This window comes from Kogia breviceps, chromosome 12, assembly GCF_026419965.1.
Source record: "Kogia breviceps isolate mKogBre1 chromosome 12, mKogBre1 haplotype 1, whole genome shotgun sequence".
NCBI lineage: Eukaryota > Metazoa > Chordata > Mammalia > Artiodactyla > Physeteridae > Kogia > Kogia breviceps.
In genome coordinates, this window is record NC_081321.1 from 3,603,173 (window position 1) to 3,620,739 (window position 17,567).

At 57.0% G+C, this 17,567-nt stretch overlaps 1 protein-coding gene across 1 annotated transcript in view; it reads right to left on the bottom strand.

The window, feature by feature from the left end:
* Positions 1 to 17,567, bottom strand: part of CRACR2A (calcium release activated channel regulator 2A) — a 104,089-nt gene that overhangs the window by 12,613 nt on the left and 73,909 nt on the right. The window contains exons 10-14 of the mRNA XM_059080694.2: positions 13,603 to 13,648; positions 11,498 to 11,604; positions 8,752 to 9,052; positions 4,977 to 5,109; positions 69 to 150 (exon numbers count right to left, since the gene is read on the bottom strand). Coding sequence (XP_058936677.1) covers positions 69 to 150; positions 4,977 to 5,109; positions 8,752 to 9,052; positions 11,498 to 11,604; positions 13,603 to 13,648 — 669 coding nt within the window. The remainder of the gene's footprint in view (positions 1 to 68; positions 151 to 4,976; positions 5,110 to 8,751; positions 9,053 to 11,497; positions 11,605 to 13,602; positions 13,649 to 17,567) is intronic.

Sequence of the window (17,567 nt, forward strand, 5' to 3'; positions counted from 1 at the left end):
CTGCCGCCACAGCCCCGCCCCCGCGGGGGGAGGAGAGGCGGGGCTCCCCGGGGGGCGGGGCTGCTCACCTCTCCTGCCCCGCCGTGTCCCACAGCTGCAGGGCCACCCGCCAGTCGTCCACGCGCACGGTCTTCATGCGGTAATCGATGCCTGCGGGGGGAGCCGAGCATCATGTCCAAGTCCGGAACCCACACCCCAGCCTGGAATCCCATCAGCCCGAGGGCGCGGCCCTCCCCCTGAAGCTCCTGACGGGTGATGTGGGCCGGGACAGAGCATTGGCCCGGGAGGCCCGGGACCTGGGTTCTGGTCCTGTCTCTGCCACCGACAGGCTGTGGGACCTTGATCCAGTCACAGAACCGCAGGCTGCTCACTGCAGTGTAATCCAGACCCTCTTTAGTGATCAAATGAGATCACATATGGAAAAGCAATCTACCAACGCAAAGAATTATCATTTACTCCCTCCTTGGGAAGGTGAAGCTACAGAAAGACTGTCCTCAGATTCCTCCCTCCCTCCCTTTTCATTTTCTCCCTAAAACCCTTTTCCAGGTTCCCATAGTAAAATCCGAATATCGCTGGGGGGTGGATCACACTTCTAGACTCCCACTGTGGTGACGCAAAGGTAGGTGGACGAGGAGGAGCGGGAGGGGGGCTTGGCAGGTGGAGGGAGGGACAGAAGAGAAGAAAAGGGGTGGGGGAGGGAATCAGAGGCTCCCTTAGAGCCTTAGAGATGGAATCAGAGCTCCTCACCCCAGCCATCCTCCCTCTAAGGCTGCGACCCTACCTGGAGTCACGGATCCCAGAGAGAGGGTGCAGGGCAGGGAGATCCCACGGCAGCCCTCAGACAGAGGACCTAAATGCAGGTGCTTTGATAACAAACATTCCGCCCTCCTACACCCTGTGAGAATGTTCACAGACGCTCAACCAGGTTTAAAACGTCCTTCCCCCTTAAGGCATCAGATCTTGGAACCAGAGGGCATCCCCTCCCAACCTCTAAAAGGCCCAGCCTCTGGGCTCCTTACTCTGGAGGGCTCAGGTAGGGACAGCAACAGCAGCCTGGCCAGACAGAGACAGACAGACCGACTGACAGACAGCCAACAAGGAGGCAGTTGGAAAAGGGCACGTCTCCAGGCAAAGGCGAGTGTGTGAGGGCCGGGCAGGAGAGGAGAGGTGGGAGGGTCGTCCGCTCCTAGGGTGTTAGCAGGCCTGCAGCGGCCCTGGGCTCACAGAAGAGAGTCAGAGACAAGATGCGCGTGTCTGGGTAAGGAAAAGAGGGACGTGTCCCGTTGGTGGAAGGCTTGGTATCCCCGGTTTCCACGTGCCATCTCCCCCTTCTCCACGGCGCTCCCCTGGGACACCCGCGTGCGGGGTGCTATCTGCACGCACACGCGCACCCATGCTCACGCGTGTGCACACGTGCACCCCTTCTCTTCGCAAACCACGGAAGAGGGTAAAGAAGCAGAGCCCAGCCTCGCCTAAGCGGGTCAGCAGCCTCAGTGAGTTGCAAACCCAGTTCTCAGGCTCACCCCCCTTTTCATAGCAGTGCCCCGGGCACCGGGCCCCTGGCAGCTTCGTTGCACCTGGAAAGTCCAAGGCTAAGTGCTCTTCCATCAGAACAGATGGAAGCCAAACCCAAGGGTATTTTCTTAGCTACAGCGGTAGGGCTTCCCCCATCTGTGCTCTGGGAGGCCGGGGGGCTGCCCACAGCCTGGTAACCACCCAGGGGAGAGCCAGACGCAGTCATCACACTTTCGGGGCCTGATCTGAAGCCCTCGAGGATGAGCCCTCTCTCTGATGGAAAGGTAGGTGGTGGGGGGACGGCTGGGTGCCTCGACCTCACTGGTAATCGCTCGGCTGGAGGGCGGGGAGCCTGTGCTGCAGGGAGCTCGGTGGACAAGGAGCTCGGTGAGTCCCCGCTGGTCCCCGAGGGACCCCTCCCTGCAGCCTCAGACCCGCAGGCCGGGAAGCAGACGAACAAGCCCATGGGATGCGTGGGGTCGGGAGGACACGGGGAGTCAGCGTCCAGCAGAAGAGGCTGCACAGATACCCACCCCCCGCCCCCGTTCCAACGGTCCGGGAGCCCAGACCTCATGTTCCTGCCTCAGTCCTGCCTCTGACCAGCTGTGTGACCTTGGCAATGTGACTTCACCCCATCTGGGGGGCTTCGCTTTCCCATCTGTCAACTGAGGTGTGACGGGGGTGCCGGAGGGAAGTTGGGTGTCCATGATTTTACGTCCAGCTGCAGCGTTCGGCAAACACGTGGAGGGGACCCCCGACTCGCAACCTCAGCGGTTCCTGAATGAGGACTGGACCTCGGGGGCCCCATCACCGTGGGGTGTGCTGTGTGTGGGATGTGTGGGTCAGAGCTGTGGGTGATGGACCCCCGGAAGGGTGGCGTTCACCTTTCTGGACAGGACAGGTCATCCCAAGCAGGAGGGCTCGGGAGCGGGGAGTGCCAGCGAGACGTCCCGGAGGGGACGCTCTCGGGATTTCTCTGTGGAGTCGAGGAGAGGGATGGAGACAGACTGGTGCCCAGCAGAGGGCAAAAGAAACACCTTGGGCCGTGAACCAAGACGGGGCCTCGGGAAGAGCTCTGGCCTCAGAGCCCCGGGTTCTAGAGCCTTAGCCTCTAACAGCCACTCTTCTCATTGACAAAATGAGCTCCACCGTCCTGCAAGAACCGTCGTTTGACGTCTCCAGGACTCCCGCAGGGCCCACACCCCTGCTTCACAAGGGATCCGCGGGTGCTAAGGTGGCGAAGGCGGGGGCGCCCCAAGACAGACTGTTGCGTCATCGAGGCCACATCGCGCACAAGCCGAAGGTCGAGGACGGGTCACGTGCTCATGAGGGGCTGGGCGATCAGGAAGTCCCTTCGGTGATGGAGGAGAGCTTTAAGGCACCACCGCGCCCCCGTGGGTGCTGTGCTGAGGGTCCAGGGCTGCTGTGCTTGACGGGCGTTGGCCTGCTTGAGCCCCGGGAGCCCAGGACTCGGTGGCTCATCTGTGTCTTTAAAGGGAGCATCTTCCAGGCGGCTGGTGTGACATCAGCTCCCTGACACGTGTGCCGGGGAGGCTAATTCCAGCTGCTGCTCTGGCGTGTTTAGCACAGCTCAATGAAGGGCGTTCCAGATTTGGAAACTTTGATATTTTTCCCCTTCCTAAATTGTAGGTGTTTCCATAATTGGCCTCCCGGGGAGTGCAAATTAGTCTGATTTTCTCTTTTTCAGAGCTTTCCATCTCAGGGGCACCAGCTGGAGGTGTAAGCAGACCCCGATTCCCTGATTTTACCAACAGGAGAGGCACCATGTACGCTGCCGGAGGGCCGCCCCTGGGGGCTGCAGCACCCCTCCCCTGCTCCCACAGCCTATGCCCGAGCCGTGACCTCAGGTTCTGTGCCCCCCCACCCCACGGAATGCTCCAGGGAGGGCCAGTCCAGCTCTGCAGCCGCTGTTTCCTGTGTCCCCACACCCGGCACGCGGGGGTCACTCCCAGCCATCCCTTCCAGCCGCACGAGGCCAGGCTCTGCTGGGCCGTCTTCCCAGCGGTGTCCCGATTCTTCACCTTGGGATGCGCCCCGTCTCCGGGCGGAATGGGGTGGGGCAGGAGGAGGCGACGGGTTTGGAAGCTGCAAAGGCTCAGCAGTAAGAACAGGGCGTCTACAGTCGTGGGAAGAGACCCACCTGCAGGAAGAAAGTTGGAAGGAACAGCCCGTTCAGGTTATCCTGGAGGAAGAGAGCAGGCTCTCCCCAGGCAGGCTCTGGGGCAGGAAAGTTTGTCTCGGATTGTCTTGGAGGGCCAGCTTGTGAGACCTCCAGGGGTCGGAGGTGGTCTGGACAGAGCCCTGGGCTTGGAAGCAGTCTTGGCTGGCCCGGTTCAAATCTCTCGTTTTTTTCAGGTGAGGGAAAGACTGAAGCCGAAAAGGAAACACGTCCTCCCGAGGTCACACGGCTGGTCAGTGGCAGAGCTGAGATGAAGGCCCGGGACTTCCGATGCCCCTGCCTGTGCCAGCCTCTGCCCGCCTCCCGCGGCAGAAATTGGGCTCTGAGCGTGCACAGTGCAATAGTGGTAGGGAGACCGTGGGCTGGCACAGCAGAGGTGCATGTGCGGTTGGGTGGGGACCAGTTTCAGCACCAACCAGATGGTAGGAATGAGGACCCGCCTCTGGACCTCTCTGGGCCCCAGGGTCTCGGTCTGTCCATCGGGCTGATAGCAGTGCTTGCCTTTCAGGGTTGTTGGGAAGACAGATGGAAATGATCATATCAAAGCCCACGGTAAATATTCAGATCATATCAATGTATTTTTAATATAGTTGACTTAGCGTGGTTCAATGGCACATAGAAGGCACCCCAAAGATTCATGTTTCCTTGCTCGAGTGATTCACCTTGGTAGAAACGAAAAGGTCAGTATGCCCTTGGGTCTTACCACATACTCCAATGCAGGGAGCACCTCTGGGTGAAGGAGCAAAGGCTCCTATTTAAATACAGAATTACCCGAGGTAATAATGCAGGTGCATGAAGCCCTGATCAGCTATTAGTAGCCGAGCTTAACGGGCGTCTACAGTGGACTCCAGCTGTTACCCAGCAGGCCCAGGATGCAGGATGAGAAAATCTGATGGGTAAAAGAAGCCCTCAGAGCACTGTCCCCCATCCTGCCCATCTGTACAAGTGTGCGCACACGCACACGCACACACACACACACACACGCACACACAGAGAAAGTGGGGAAGGGATGATTGAAGACAGGCTCAGAGAGGGGACAAAGGGCCAGAAGTCCATCTTTGCCAACTTCAGAGCCCCTCACCTTGGGCATAGGAACCGTTCGCGGTCCCATCCCCGTGGGGCACCAGGCAGAGGGAGGCCTCGCCTACCGGCCCAGCCCTCGACCCCTCCTACGGGGCTCCAAGTCCCTCCCTGGGAACCCTTCTCACAGCCGCCCCTGCCCAGAGGTGGGCTGGGGTCCAGCCCAGGGCTGAGAACTCACCCACGGTGGCCGCTGCACCCGGGGAGAACCTGCCGTCGCAGAACCGGCTCAGGAAGGACGTCTTCCCCACGGAGGAATTGCCCACAAGCACGATCTTGAAGATCCGGTCTGGGGTGGACACAGAGCCTTCCTCCTGTGGAAGACACACAGTAGGGTCAAATGCTGGGACGGCCGCCTGCCACCCCTGCCCCCGACCCGTCCCTGCGGTGTCCATGCAGGGACCCGCAGCTAAGCACCGGGGAGGCTGCTCGGGCCTTGGATGCGGGGGAAGCTTCGGGCTCAGCACACCGAGGCTCCCTCCAGCTTCGGCAGCGGGAAGAGAGACTTTCATTCCACCACCGCTGTTGCCCATGTGCTGTGCCGCAGGCCCCGTGCTGGGCCGGCTGTGCAGTGGAGGGAGGGCGGCCGCGTGCACACACGGTCACAGCATGATGTTCCGAGCGCCCAGAGCACGGACAAGGAGTCAAGGGTCTCGGGGAGTGGGGGGCTCTGGGCTGGGGCTTGAGGAAGCCGACACTCTCTGCAGGGGGTGGGCGGGGAGGACAAGGCGGGGTGTTTGCAGGGGAAGGGGAGATAGAAAAAGAAGGCCTATCTATGACTCGGGGGCAGAGGCACCCCAGGCTGGGGTCGGGCCCCTCGTTTCTGCCCCGTTGCTGAAAGCCTGGGCCAGATGGAGGGCATGCTCGCCTCCCTGCGTGCTGGCCTTCTGTCCCAGCTCCCCTTCCATCTAGGGCCCCTGTCTGCCCCGGAAAGAAGGCAAGACAGTCTCCACTCAGTAGCTTGGGACATCCCAGGATGCCAGGCTATGGGAAGAACTTTCCAGAACACAGTCACGGTGCTTCTTCTCCACCCAGCAGCGGGAGAGACTGGGAACTGGCCTGCCCGTCACTCGGGCACGCTACAGCCCAGCGGGAAACGGACTTGCTCCGGGATGCCGGGTGCGAGAGAGGCAGAGAGAGGAGCAGGCACAGGGTCATGAAGCCCAGAAAGCAGCGTGCTCCCCCAGCCCCTGCCTGCAGGCCCAGCCCAGCTCTGCCAGGCCAGGTGAGGAGGCTTTCGAGCATCTATTTGGAAGTGGATTTGGGGGGAATTCGCTCCGCTCACTGAGCACATACTACAGTGGAGTAGGAGCAGATATCAGCAACACTTGAATTTCAGAGAAAAGCCATTAACAGCCTTTTGGGGAGAAAGCAATTCCATGCTGTACTTAGGGGGGAATTCCAGGTCAATTACAGGAATTTAAACCCACTTAAAAAAAAAAAGAGAGAGAGAGAAACCCACACACAGAAACGCTGCCCTGGCCCCAGTTTCTTTACTTCCTGCAATGCACAAGCATCACTCTCTGCCAGGCGCCATCTGTCCTTTGTTTGAGACTAAAGCTCAGTGCCGCCATTGGTCCACCCCAGGCCCGGGACGGTGGGAGGAGATGGTCTTGGCTGCAGAGGCGGTGGCTGACCTTGCTCTGTGCTCCCCTCACCCTGGCCCCCGCCTCCGGCAGGACACTTATTCCGCAGACAGGATACCATCAAGCCGGTGATGGTTCAGTCTGGGGAAGGACCCACCTCACGGGAGCAGCGAAGCTATTCCAGTTCTTGCCCTTAACCTGGGGGACAATCCACCTGCCCGCGAACGACAGTGAGACAACAAAATTGTGGGGAGGGGCTGGAGAAGGGCTCCCTCCACTGGCAAGTCAGGGGATCTGTTCTCATCCTCCTCACCACCACTGGTTTTGTTTTTTGTTTTTTGTTTTGCGGTACGCGGGCCTCTCCCGTTGCGGAGCACAGGCTCCGGACGCGCAGGCCCAGCGGCCACGGCTCACGGGCCCAGCCGCTCCGCGGCACGTGGGATCTTCCCAGACCGGGGCACGAACCCGCGTCCCCTGCATCGGCAGGCGGCCTCTCAACCACTGCGCCGCCAGGGAAGCCCCATGGTTTGTTTGTTTGTTTGTTTTTAAAGCTTTAAAAAAATGAAAGTAATACATACTAATTTCTAAAATTAGGAAACTTAGTAGAAAGGAAATTAATAACTATTCATAATTTACCCCCCAAACCCTGAAACGGTCACTATTCCTATTTGGATGCATTTCTTCCAGGCTTCTTTTTTTATATAGATGAATCAATATATGTTTTTTGAGAGAAATTTGAGATACTATGTATACTTTATATTATTATATATAATATAAATTTATGTATAATTTTCTATTGGTTCCTATGTTATTAAATTATATATAAATATTTCTGAGTCACTGAAGTTTTCCAAAACTGTGATTTTTAATAGCACTATAACATTCTATTAAATTAATATAGTCTAATTTATGTCCCTATTGTTGTTTTTTCAATTATTTGCTCTTATGTACTTACATTCTTGAATTAAATTTTTGTCTGATTTTGCTTATTTCCTTAGGAAAGGCTGCTAGAAGTAGGAGGGCGCATTCAAAGGAGGTGGACTTTTAAAGTTCTTGATTCCTACTATCAAACTACTTTCCCGAAACCTGGCACCAACTGATGGCTCAGCGGCCTTGCAAGGGACCCTCTGTTGCGGCTGCTGTGTGACTGACTTCCAGCAGACACACTTCGTCTCTGCTGCAGTTTCCGTCCCAGCTACACAGCAGCGCGTCCCGGTGCAGCCGGGGGGGATGCAGAGCGGCGGGTGAGGAGGCCGGGCTCCCATCGCTGTGGGCTGGGTGGGCCCCCTCGCTCTGTGCTCTACTTCCCCACCTGCCTAAGGGGAGAACGGACCTCTGAGGCCCCTCGCCCCGCAGCTGCAGGGATCAGATGCCACGACCGCTCGGCCTCTTCCTTCACCCTGTCTCCCGTGGCCCTCTTAGCCCTTCTCTCACATCTGGGGGGCTGTTGGGGGGGTATTTAAAGCCCCATTTGTGCCCACCGCCAGCAAGTGTAGTCTGTGCACTTTGGGGGATGTAGAAGGGGGTGTAGGAGGGATGCCCCACCCACCAAGTTCTCCCCACTCCCTTGGCCCAGGGCCCTTCAGAGGAGTGGTCTGTAGGCATGAATCTTAATCCAGGCCCAAGAATGATAACCGCGGCCAAGAAGCCCCCGTGCGGGGGCTGGAGAGGGCTCGCCGGCGCGCATGCCAGAGCCTCACTTGGACCGCTCGGCTCTGAAGGCCGCCGCAGGGTGAGGGAACTGTTCTAGAGGGTCCGGCGGCGGCGGGGGGGCCAGCGGGGGGCCGAGGGGCCAGTTCCAAGGCCTGGGTCCCTAACGAGGCGAGGCGCCTCATCAGTGACCCAGAGGAGGACGGTCCACGTGGCCTCCTTGTGCCGGAGAGCTCAGCAGGGGGAGCTGGGGGGGGGAGCGGGGACGGCGGGGGCGGGGGGGGGCAGCGGAGGCTCACGCTGCCGGGAGCGGAGCCGATTAGGAACCGAGAGGGAAGCGACGGTGCGCAGACTTCCCCAGCAGGCACTGGCCTGCAGCGAGCGCTTCCAGAACGGACCGGAAGAGGCACCGTCTTTCAAGCACGTGATAGCTGACGCTAACGCCCGGCAGAGGCTCAGTGTGCCCCATAAATGCAGACTCTGAATCAGAAGAAAACACACAGGGGCCAACAAGAGAAGTTGTTAGGAGAGCGTCCCCAGACCCCCGAGTCTCCATCGTGACCCTCGGCAGAGCAGAGACGGGTGGGACCGAGGGACACAAATCCGGTGCATCGCCAGGCCTGCTGAGTCCGGCTTCCTGGGTGGCCGTGGGGCTCTCGGGTTCACGCTCGAGGGACAAGGCGCAGGGTGACCAAAAGCCAGTGTGGGATGCACCCTTACCTTAGACGGGGTTTCTCTCCCGGCGGGCTGCCCTCGGGGAGACGCAGGCGTGAGCCCCAGAGGCCGGGGCGACCCGGTTGGTCCCTCCAGCCCCTGGTCGGAGGCCTCCCCTTCTTCCGGGCATTTGCCCGGCGGCTGCTCAAAGCCGCCCCCCAGCAGCTGGGGCAGCGGGTCCTCTTCAATGGAGATGATTCTGCGGAGCCGGGCCCCCGGCCCCTCTTCTGTCAGGGGGTGCCCACTCAGGCCCGGGGAGCTTCTCCCCCTCAGGACGCCAAACACATCTTCTTCCTCCTCTGACCGGCTGTTTTGGAGAAGAATGAAGAGTGTGGAGAATATCGTGAAATGTATCGGAATGGCAGCCGGTGCGAGGCAAACAGATAGATGAGGAGCACACTTTCTGGGGGCAGAGGAAGCTGCATAGACCAGACCTGTTAGGGAAGCAGCCCTCGGATGCAGGCGAGGCGGACCCCTGCTCTGGGAGGGACCCCGGCACGGCAAGCGTCCACCACCAGCTCAGTGTGGGAAGGAAGCCTTCCACCCGCTTCTCCTTCCCTTCTCCTTAGGATCAGGCGTGAGTGGCCGCAGAGGCCTGAGTGCACGTGTGCTTCCAGAAGCACCTGAGCATCCAGGACAAGGAGAAGGAGCAGGAGGTGTGGAGAAGTCGGGCACCAGACGTGGGTCCAGGGCACGGGGCTGTGTCCCCAAGGTTTGCGAGCAAAGGCCCCACGGGCCCTCCTGGTGCAGCCCCCTCTCAGGCCTTTATGAATAAGTCAAGCTGAGGACTGTTTTACGGGGAGGAACTTGAGCCCAGAATCGAAACACACCACACACACACACACACACACACACACACACTCGAGAATTCGAAAATAGAGCAGGATGCGGGGGTGAGGCGAAAGTGGGCAACGGACACAGAATATGCAGAACAGGGAAAGCCCCTTCAGTTTGCCCCAACTCCCGCCCCCCTGCTTCTAGCATTTCTGGCCCCTAAGGACCAAAAACAGAAAAAAAAAAGAAAAAAAATTCGAGTATCATTGTTCTGAACTCTGGATACTTCTGAAAGATATATTAAGGTACAGCACTTGCTCACAAAAGTGCTGACTTAGTTTGGATCCCTTGATATAAAATAAAGGATTTGTAGCAATTCAAGGACTCTTACGCTTATTTATAAAATCAGCTTTTTACAGAAACCGACTGCCATCTTTCCCACAAATTTCTTCTACACTCTGATGAGCCTACTAAGCGCGTAGCCGCTTCAACACACAATTAGTGTTCCCCTCTGCTCTCACTCCGCTCACATGCACGAGTGCACGTGTGTGAGCACGTGCTGGGAGCAAGTATGCACGCCCACAGATGCAGAGCACGGCTTTTCAAAGGCCTTGCAACTAGAAAAGAAATGGACACTGAAATGACCCTAAATGAAGCGTTTCTTGGCAAAAGCTTCTTACTTGGGAAATTCTCAAGCACTGTTACATTCTGGAATACCTTCAGCTTAGCATGACTAAGCTCCTTTTTGGTCTCGCCACCAAATGCTATGTACCAGCAGCAGACAGCAGTCACCTCTGACAAAGTCTGCATAGGAATTCGGGGTTTGCAATTTATCGATCACTCATCAATTATTGTCTGTTTCCTCCACTCAATTATAAGCTCCATGAAAGCAGAGATGGGGTCTATTTTGTTCACTCCGTATCCCCAGCACACCGCACTGAGTCTTGCACACAGCAGGCACTCAGTCATGGGTATTAAGGGCAGGACTCGTGTCTAATTGATCTTTGGAGGCTTCACAGAACTCAGAGAATGTCAGGTATAGAGTAGGCAATCGGTCTCTGCTTGTTGGAAGCACATATTCCGTTCCGAGGAACCAACAGGTGAACTGTTGCTGCAGGAATTTGGCTCCCATGTTGTGTCTCCTGGTTCAGCTATTTAGAAGAGGAATTCACGATGCTGAGGTTCAAGGTCCTGACCCATCAGCGGACTGACATCCCCAGGGCACCTCCGCTTGGCATATCTGTCTATTTCATGCTTGCTGTGCTCAGGGTCTCCCGGATGAGCAAGTTCACACACTTGGTCCCGGCTTTGATGCTCGGGGATCTGGCAGCCCCCACCTCTCTGTGGCCATCCATGGGATGCAGCACGTGCCCCAGAGAAGACAGGGCAGGGGTAGGGGCGGGAGGCTGGCGTGCCTCCTTCGGGGAGCAACGGGCCGCCCCTCTGGGGACTTAAGTGCAATCGTGTGCTGTCCAACAACAACCAAGCACGTTATCCCTGAGTTAATTAAATACGAATTATGGAAAGGAGTCTGTCAAGTTACAGGCCCCATTCTCATCTGTAAAGGACTTCAACGATTGGAGGGTCCGTACTACACTCTAATTACCCTTCAGACTCACGCAGTCCTGTCCCTGGAAAACCAAGAGCATCCACTCTGCTCAACAGGCAGCAGAGCCCGGCCCAGCACCCACTCCCTCCCTCTCTCTGACCCCCCCTCCTCCCACCCCTCTGTCCCTCCCCTGATCCGCAGCCCCTGTGCGGCGCCCCCTGGCGGGAACGGCCTGTCCTAAGTGCTTGCCCTGCCCCTAGATGCCAGAACAGGAAGGCTCACGCGTCCTCCAAGACTCAAGGGGAGCGAGAGTGCCTGAGCCCAGGCTTCCCGCCAGGCCCGATCTGCCCTCGGCTTGGGCTCAGAGCCTGCCCCCAGCCTTGCAAGACCAGGAACAGGTAATGAACGAGCGGATCGGGGACGCCTTACCTCCTAGGCATCCCTCCGTCATCCACGTATTTGCCGATCACAGAGCCAGATCGCTGCTTCTGGCTTGCCTTGCAAGCAGCTGTGTTTGCCTTGGCTGCCTGGTCTTTCTGTAGAAACACAAAATGCCCTCAGATCTGCGCCTACCGATTTGTCCCGACGTTGGAGCAGAAAAGGGCTCAATTTTCCCACCTCATAGTTCAGGCTTGAAATAAAACTCTAAAGGAAGCAAGCGATGGCCTGGGCTCCCTGCTAGCCTTCGCCCACTCTTTCCCTCGGCTGTCAACTCGCACCATAATTCCTCCATCTCCCGTCTAATCAGCTAATCGAAGTTTCGCGCCTGGCGTCTGCCAGGTTACCCTTCCCAGGAGGAGTGATAATTTGAAAGAGAACAAGCTAAGTGTGGGGTGCATAGGAAAAATATTTATGGGCAGAAAAAACTCTGTGCATCTTTAAATCATACACACTCTTCAGTGGGGTTTCAATCCCTCTTTATTTCCAAACCCCCGGATATAGGAGGATCGGTGAAGCCAGCGCCTTGTCCACAGCTACGAAGCTAGGACAGGGTCTTTCAGATCTTTTGTGGAAGTAGGCTGGCTGTAGGTAAATTGCTCACATATCTGCAATGGGGAGACTGGGTGGGGTGGGGGGCTTACAGCTGCCTCGCCAGGGCTCCCCTGACAGATGTCTTCCAGATAAGGGGGCGCTTAGATCACAGGAAGAACCTCTCATTAACCAGCCAGCCCCGTGGTTCCTAGGGACCCTTCCTGAAAGAAGGAGGGGTTGCAGTGCTCCCAGGGCCCCCGAAGGTATGGCTGTGATCCCAAATTAATCTTTAATTGTGATCCGGCGTGAACATGATTTTATCCCTCTTTCTTCTATTCCCCACGAGGGCCCTTATTCCCTTAATTCCATTCCCTTCTCAAAGCAGAATGAGTCTGGCAGGTGAAGGGAAGCGAGGTCAAGGGGTTGAGGTGACATTTGTTAGGAAGTTTTCAAATAAATTCAGTGTTACTTCTTAAACAATTATAACCATTACCACCATCACACAAACATGTGTAGAGGCTTAAGCCTTGCTCTGATAGTACACATAGGTGGGCGGTAGAGACATGCTGCTGACAGCCAGTGGTAGAAAAGACATGGTGACGTACAAGGTCCCTAAAGGATTTGCACTTATAAACTAGGTTGCACCGAATCCGGGGCAAACTAGCTGCCGTGTACTGACCACACTTAGGGCACTGAACAGCTGAGGGTCCAGCGCAAGACCTTCCTTTCCAAGAGTTTTTCACACACGCACAAATCCCTACAACATGGAGAAAAGGAGAGAGATTCTCTTTCCTCATGTGATAGCTGGGGTCATGGTCCAAGGAGGCTAATGATTTGCCCGAGGACACACGTGATATTCACGGTGCGATAATCAGAATGTCCCATCAATCCATCCTGCCCGCATTTTGCTTCCCTTCAGAGCTTCCACAGCTACTGTCTAAAGGGCAGGATGTTAGGGGAATGAGAAATCCTAGGTTCTGTTCAGTGCAGCTGGAAGTGGAATTCTTTAAATAATACAGGATTTTCGTGCTTTTTGGGAAAGTGTGTAAGTGTGGCACTCAGGTCCAGAGGAGCATCGCGTTCCCCGTAGGGTAAAACAATTGTTCATAAAATCAACTACGTAAATGGTGAAATATGCATTTTAAATTCTTTCTACGACAGTGTAAAGATGAAAAGTTTTCATCAAGAGATCAAAATGTTAATGAAGAAAAAAACCGAGCATTTTGGTTTAAAAGTGACGCTGCCGTTTCAACTGCACCGTCTCATGGATGGAACTATCATCTCTACATGCAAGAAATGTGGGCCCGTCCCAAGTACTCCAGTCTCGTGATGCCAAGGGGAAAGCGTGTCACTTCACGGAAAATTAACACACTGTGACCCTAGAGGTCAACCTGGATTTTTACTGTTTTCAAAAAATCTTATGCCACTGATGTCCTGCCCACACGAAGGTGTGGCCAGACTCCAAGCCTCAGGGTCTTCCTGGGCCGGTCCCGGCGCAGGTCTGGCTGCCGCTGGACCCCAGTCTTTGTCTTCCCCCAGCGGAGGGGGCACTGGCCAATTACCTGAAAACATATGTCCCGTTCGTCTCGAAGATGCTTGTTCCTTTCCCTGTGGAGGGAAAAGGGGAATCTATTCAAACACATGGGGCTTGCAGCCAACAGATCCAATAGCATTGGTTTGACGACCAGATGGGTACAGAGGAAGGCCGGGCATGGGAGGCCCGGGGAGGGGGCGGAACCACTTTCCTTAGGGACTGTGGCTAAGGGCAGAGGGTAATTGTGTATAAGTCAGCTCAGAGGCAGGGGGATAGACAGAATGGCCTTGTGACACCCAGGGCCCTTCAGGACCCTGCACTCGTCCATCTGATCGCTAAGAGCTGACCAGGTGTTCCAGCTCCGCCTTGAACTTGCAGTTGCCCCCCCTTCTCTAAACCTTTCACTTACAAATGCACGCGCGCCTGCGTGCCACACGGGTCTCCCTGAGCCCGCGCCGTGTGCCGGGCACGGCTCCGGCCGTCAGGGCTACACCACGGAATGGAAGAAAAAGTTCCTGCCCCCAGGGCATTTGCATTTCATGGCTACTGAGAAAAATAAAGTGGGGGGAAAAGCGGCATAAGGAGGGCCGGAGATGGAGGGTGGTCAGGGAAGACCTCACTGAGGAGGTGGCATCTGAGCAGAGGCTTAAAGGGTGGGGAGGGGAGAGCCCAGCAGGGGTGGGGAAGAGCGTCACAGGTAGAGGGGCGGCAAGGGCAGGGCCTGGGGTTGGGAGACACGTGGTGTGCACCCAGGGGAACGGAAGCGAGGGAGCGGACGCTCGGAGTGAGGTCAGAGGACAGATGGGGGAGGGGGGATCTGCCATCCCCTGCCTGTGGGCCGTCGTCAGAACTTTGAATTTATCCCAATGGGATATGAAGCCATGCCATGGGGGGTGGGCTTTGGCCAAAGAGTGTCCTGACCTGACTCGAGTTTTAAAAGGGGTCCTAGAAACGCTGTGCTAAGAGTGATGTGCTGGGGACAAGGATGGGGCCCTGAGGACTGGCCCATATTTTATTTTATTTTATTATTATTTTTTTTTTTCGTACGCGGGCCTCTCACTGTTGTGGCCTCTCCCGTTGCGGAGCACAGGCTCTGGACGCGCAGGCTCAGCGGCCACGGCTCACGGGCCCAGCCGCTCCGCGGCACGTGGGATCTTCCCGGACCGGGGCACGAACCCGCGTCCCCTGCGTCGGCAGGCGGACTCTCCACCACTGCGCCACCAGGGAAGCCCTGGCCCATATTTTAGAAAACATGGAGGTCATGGGTCCCACGCCCGGTGGAGTAGCGGGAGGAAAAAGCCTGGTGGAGGGTTGAGGATGTGAGGCTGGGAAACGGAGACGGCCGAGTGTAAATGGAAACAGCTCTTTGGAAAGTTCTGTTGAAAGTGATGAAAGACACGGGAAGTAGTTGGATGGGCCGGTGGAGACAAGAGATATTAGACGAGAAATATTCTGGCACATTTGTCCGTCTCTCCCAAAGAGAAAAAACGGACAATAGGGGAGAGAGAGAAGAAAGGTGGGAGGAGTCCTTGAGGAAGGTGGGATCTAGTTCCAGAGCACAAGCTGCGGGGCTGGCCTCGGCTAGCAGTGAAGGCCGAGGTGGGGGGCCGAGCATAGGCGGAAGGTCTCCGGATGGTGCTGGCCGCCGCGAGGACGGGGAGGAGGCGTGAGGGCTTCAGTGGGGGACTGAGTGGACTTGGGGGCGCGGTGCAACCTCAAAATGCACTCGCGGTTACGGTGGGAACTTTACCTACCAAAGTGTGAGGTTTAGGGGATGGCCAGGTGGCCTCGGGGTGCTTTCCAGTTTTGTGACTCTCTGACCCTTTGACTCTCCCGGCCAGTGGCCTCAGAACCATCAGCACTTTTTTTTTTTTTGCGGTACGTGGGCCTCTCACCGCTGTGGCCTCTCCCGTTGCGGAGCACAGGCTCCGGACGCGCAGGCGCAGCGGCCATGGCTCACGGGCCCAGCCGCTCCGTGGAACGTGGGATCTTCCCGGACCGGGGCACGAACCCGCGTCCCCTGCATCAGCAGGCGGACTCTCAACCACTGCGCCACCAGGGAAGCCCCCATCAGTACTTCTGAAAGGGGAAGAGAGGGCACGGCGGCGGTCTGGCCCTTGTCATTGCAATGCGGCCGTGCCCTGGCGCCTACTGTGTGCAGGCGCTCAGCTACGTGTGCTGCCTGCACCCTGCGTGTTAGAGCCGAGGCGGGCTGGAGTCACGGCCTCGGTCCCCCGGGCCTGCAGGAAACAGCAGGAACACGCGTGGGGTTGTTTTGGACCAGCTGCACATCTGATGAGCGGGCAGGCACACAGCCGGGGCCTCAGGACAAGCTCGCGGGGGCAGCAGCGGGGTGAGGGGAGGGTATTTTATAAACCCTGAGTGAAGGGAGCTCCTCCTGGCACAAGGACCCTCCCTCTGCGGGCAGTGGCGTCAGCAGCCTTGCACCTGGGTGAGGACTTGGGGAGCCCCGGGGAGCCCCGGGGAGCCACGCCTTCGTCTCTTGTTTCCTGGGGCACCTCCATGCAGAGGCTCCGATATGCAAGGGAACGTTCTGCTCTGTACGTGTGTCCTCTGTCCTTCACGGCACCGCCCTGTAGCGACGGCCGCGCACCCGTCACCCAATTCTCCCGGGAAGCCTGCGACGCAGGCGTGTCCAGGTGGTCGACAACTGCTCCAGGTTGCACAGGTGATGAGGGGCAGGGCTGAGTCTGGAACCAGATCCAGCTCCCAAGAGCACGTTCCTACCAAGCGCCCCGAAACTGCTTCCATGTGCCCCCATTTCCCTTAGGACGGCAGCCCCTCTCCACTGGGTCACACCCCGGCCGTGGTCCCGATCTCCCCCACCAATTCTGCTGTCCTCCCACCCCACCTGCTCCCAGCTCGCTCTCTCTCTCCCGGAGGCCCGTTTCCCCCGGCTCTCTGTCTCTACCCGGAGATCTCACTGTGGAGGAAGGGTCTGCTGTGAGCTCTCCCGCCACATCCGGGCTCTCCCCGGCTGGCTCGGGGACCAGGCGACAGCACAGCAAGGTTCGGGCTGGGGTTCTGCACAGACGCTCGTCTCCAAGAAAAAGACCCACAAGTGCTGCCTTGCCACCCTGCCCTGCGCCTTCACGCTGAATGGGCCCTGTATTTGTTTCTAAGTACAAGAGAAAAAAGGGAAAGAAACCCAACCAAACTCGTTCTTGTCCACCTTATCCTCTGCCCTCACTAAAGCCTTCCTGAGGGTCCAGGCCTGCTCTCACAGGGATTAGAACTCGGCCCCTAAGAACCACTTCCATCTCCCTGGCCTTTGGAATCACATCTTGAGGGAAACAAACCTGAAATGCATTCCGTTTGAAGAACTTTTCTATTTGGTGGCATCAAAGACGCCAGATGCAGTGATCTTACCTTGCTTTCAAATTAAAAACAAAACTTAAAAACTTTCAAAAGGTACCCAATTCAAACCCACCTGCACCCAAATTTCATCATGATTCCCCAAGAGGTGTTTGACAGGCGGCAAGTATAGTAACTTAGAAAAAAGCTCAGAGGCAAAACTGAACCTTCCGTGTTCCCCACACCCGTTTGGGTTTGGTTGTTTTTTTGGGGGGGGATAAAATCCAAACCAAACCAATGAGCTTTGAATTTACAGGCAGCTTAACAGGCCGGGGACACTCCTCACGCCCTTCTTGCTGCTCTGTTTGTGATTCATTTACTCATTCAAAAAACATGAACAGAACACGGCAGAATAAAGAGCATCAGCCAGCTGTGGACTCCGTTCCGGCCCTGGCAGCGAGCGTCGGGGTCACGCTGGTAAATCACTCCATCTCTCTGATAGCAGCTTCCTTGATGGCTAACCCCTGTATTAACAGCTGCCCTACTTGCCAGGTTTTGTTGAAGATGAAGGAGATACTACATCTGGCAGGGACTAGATGCTCCGTACATTCAGTTCTCCTCCTACCTGAGCAAGTACCGTGCCGGGTACCAGCAGGAGGAGGCAGTGCCTGCCTGCAG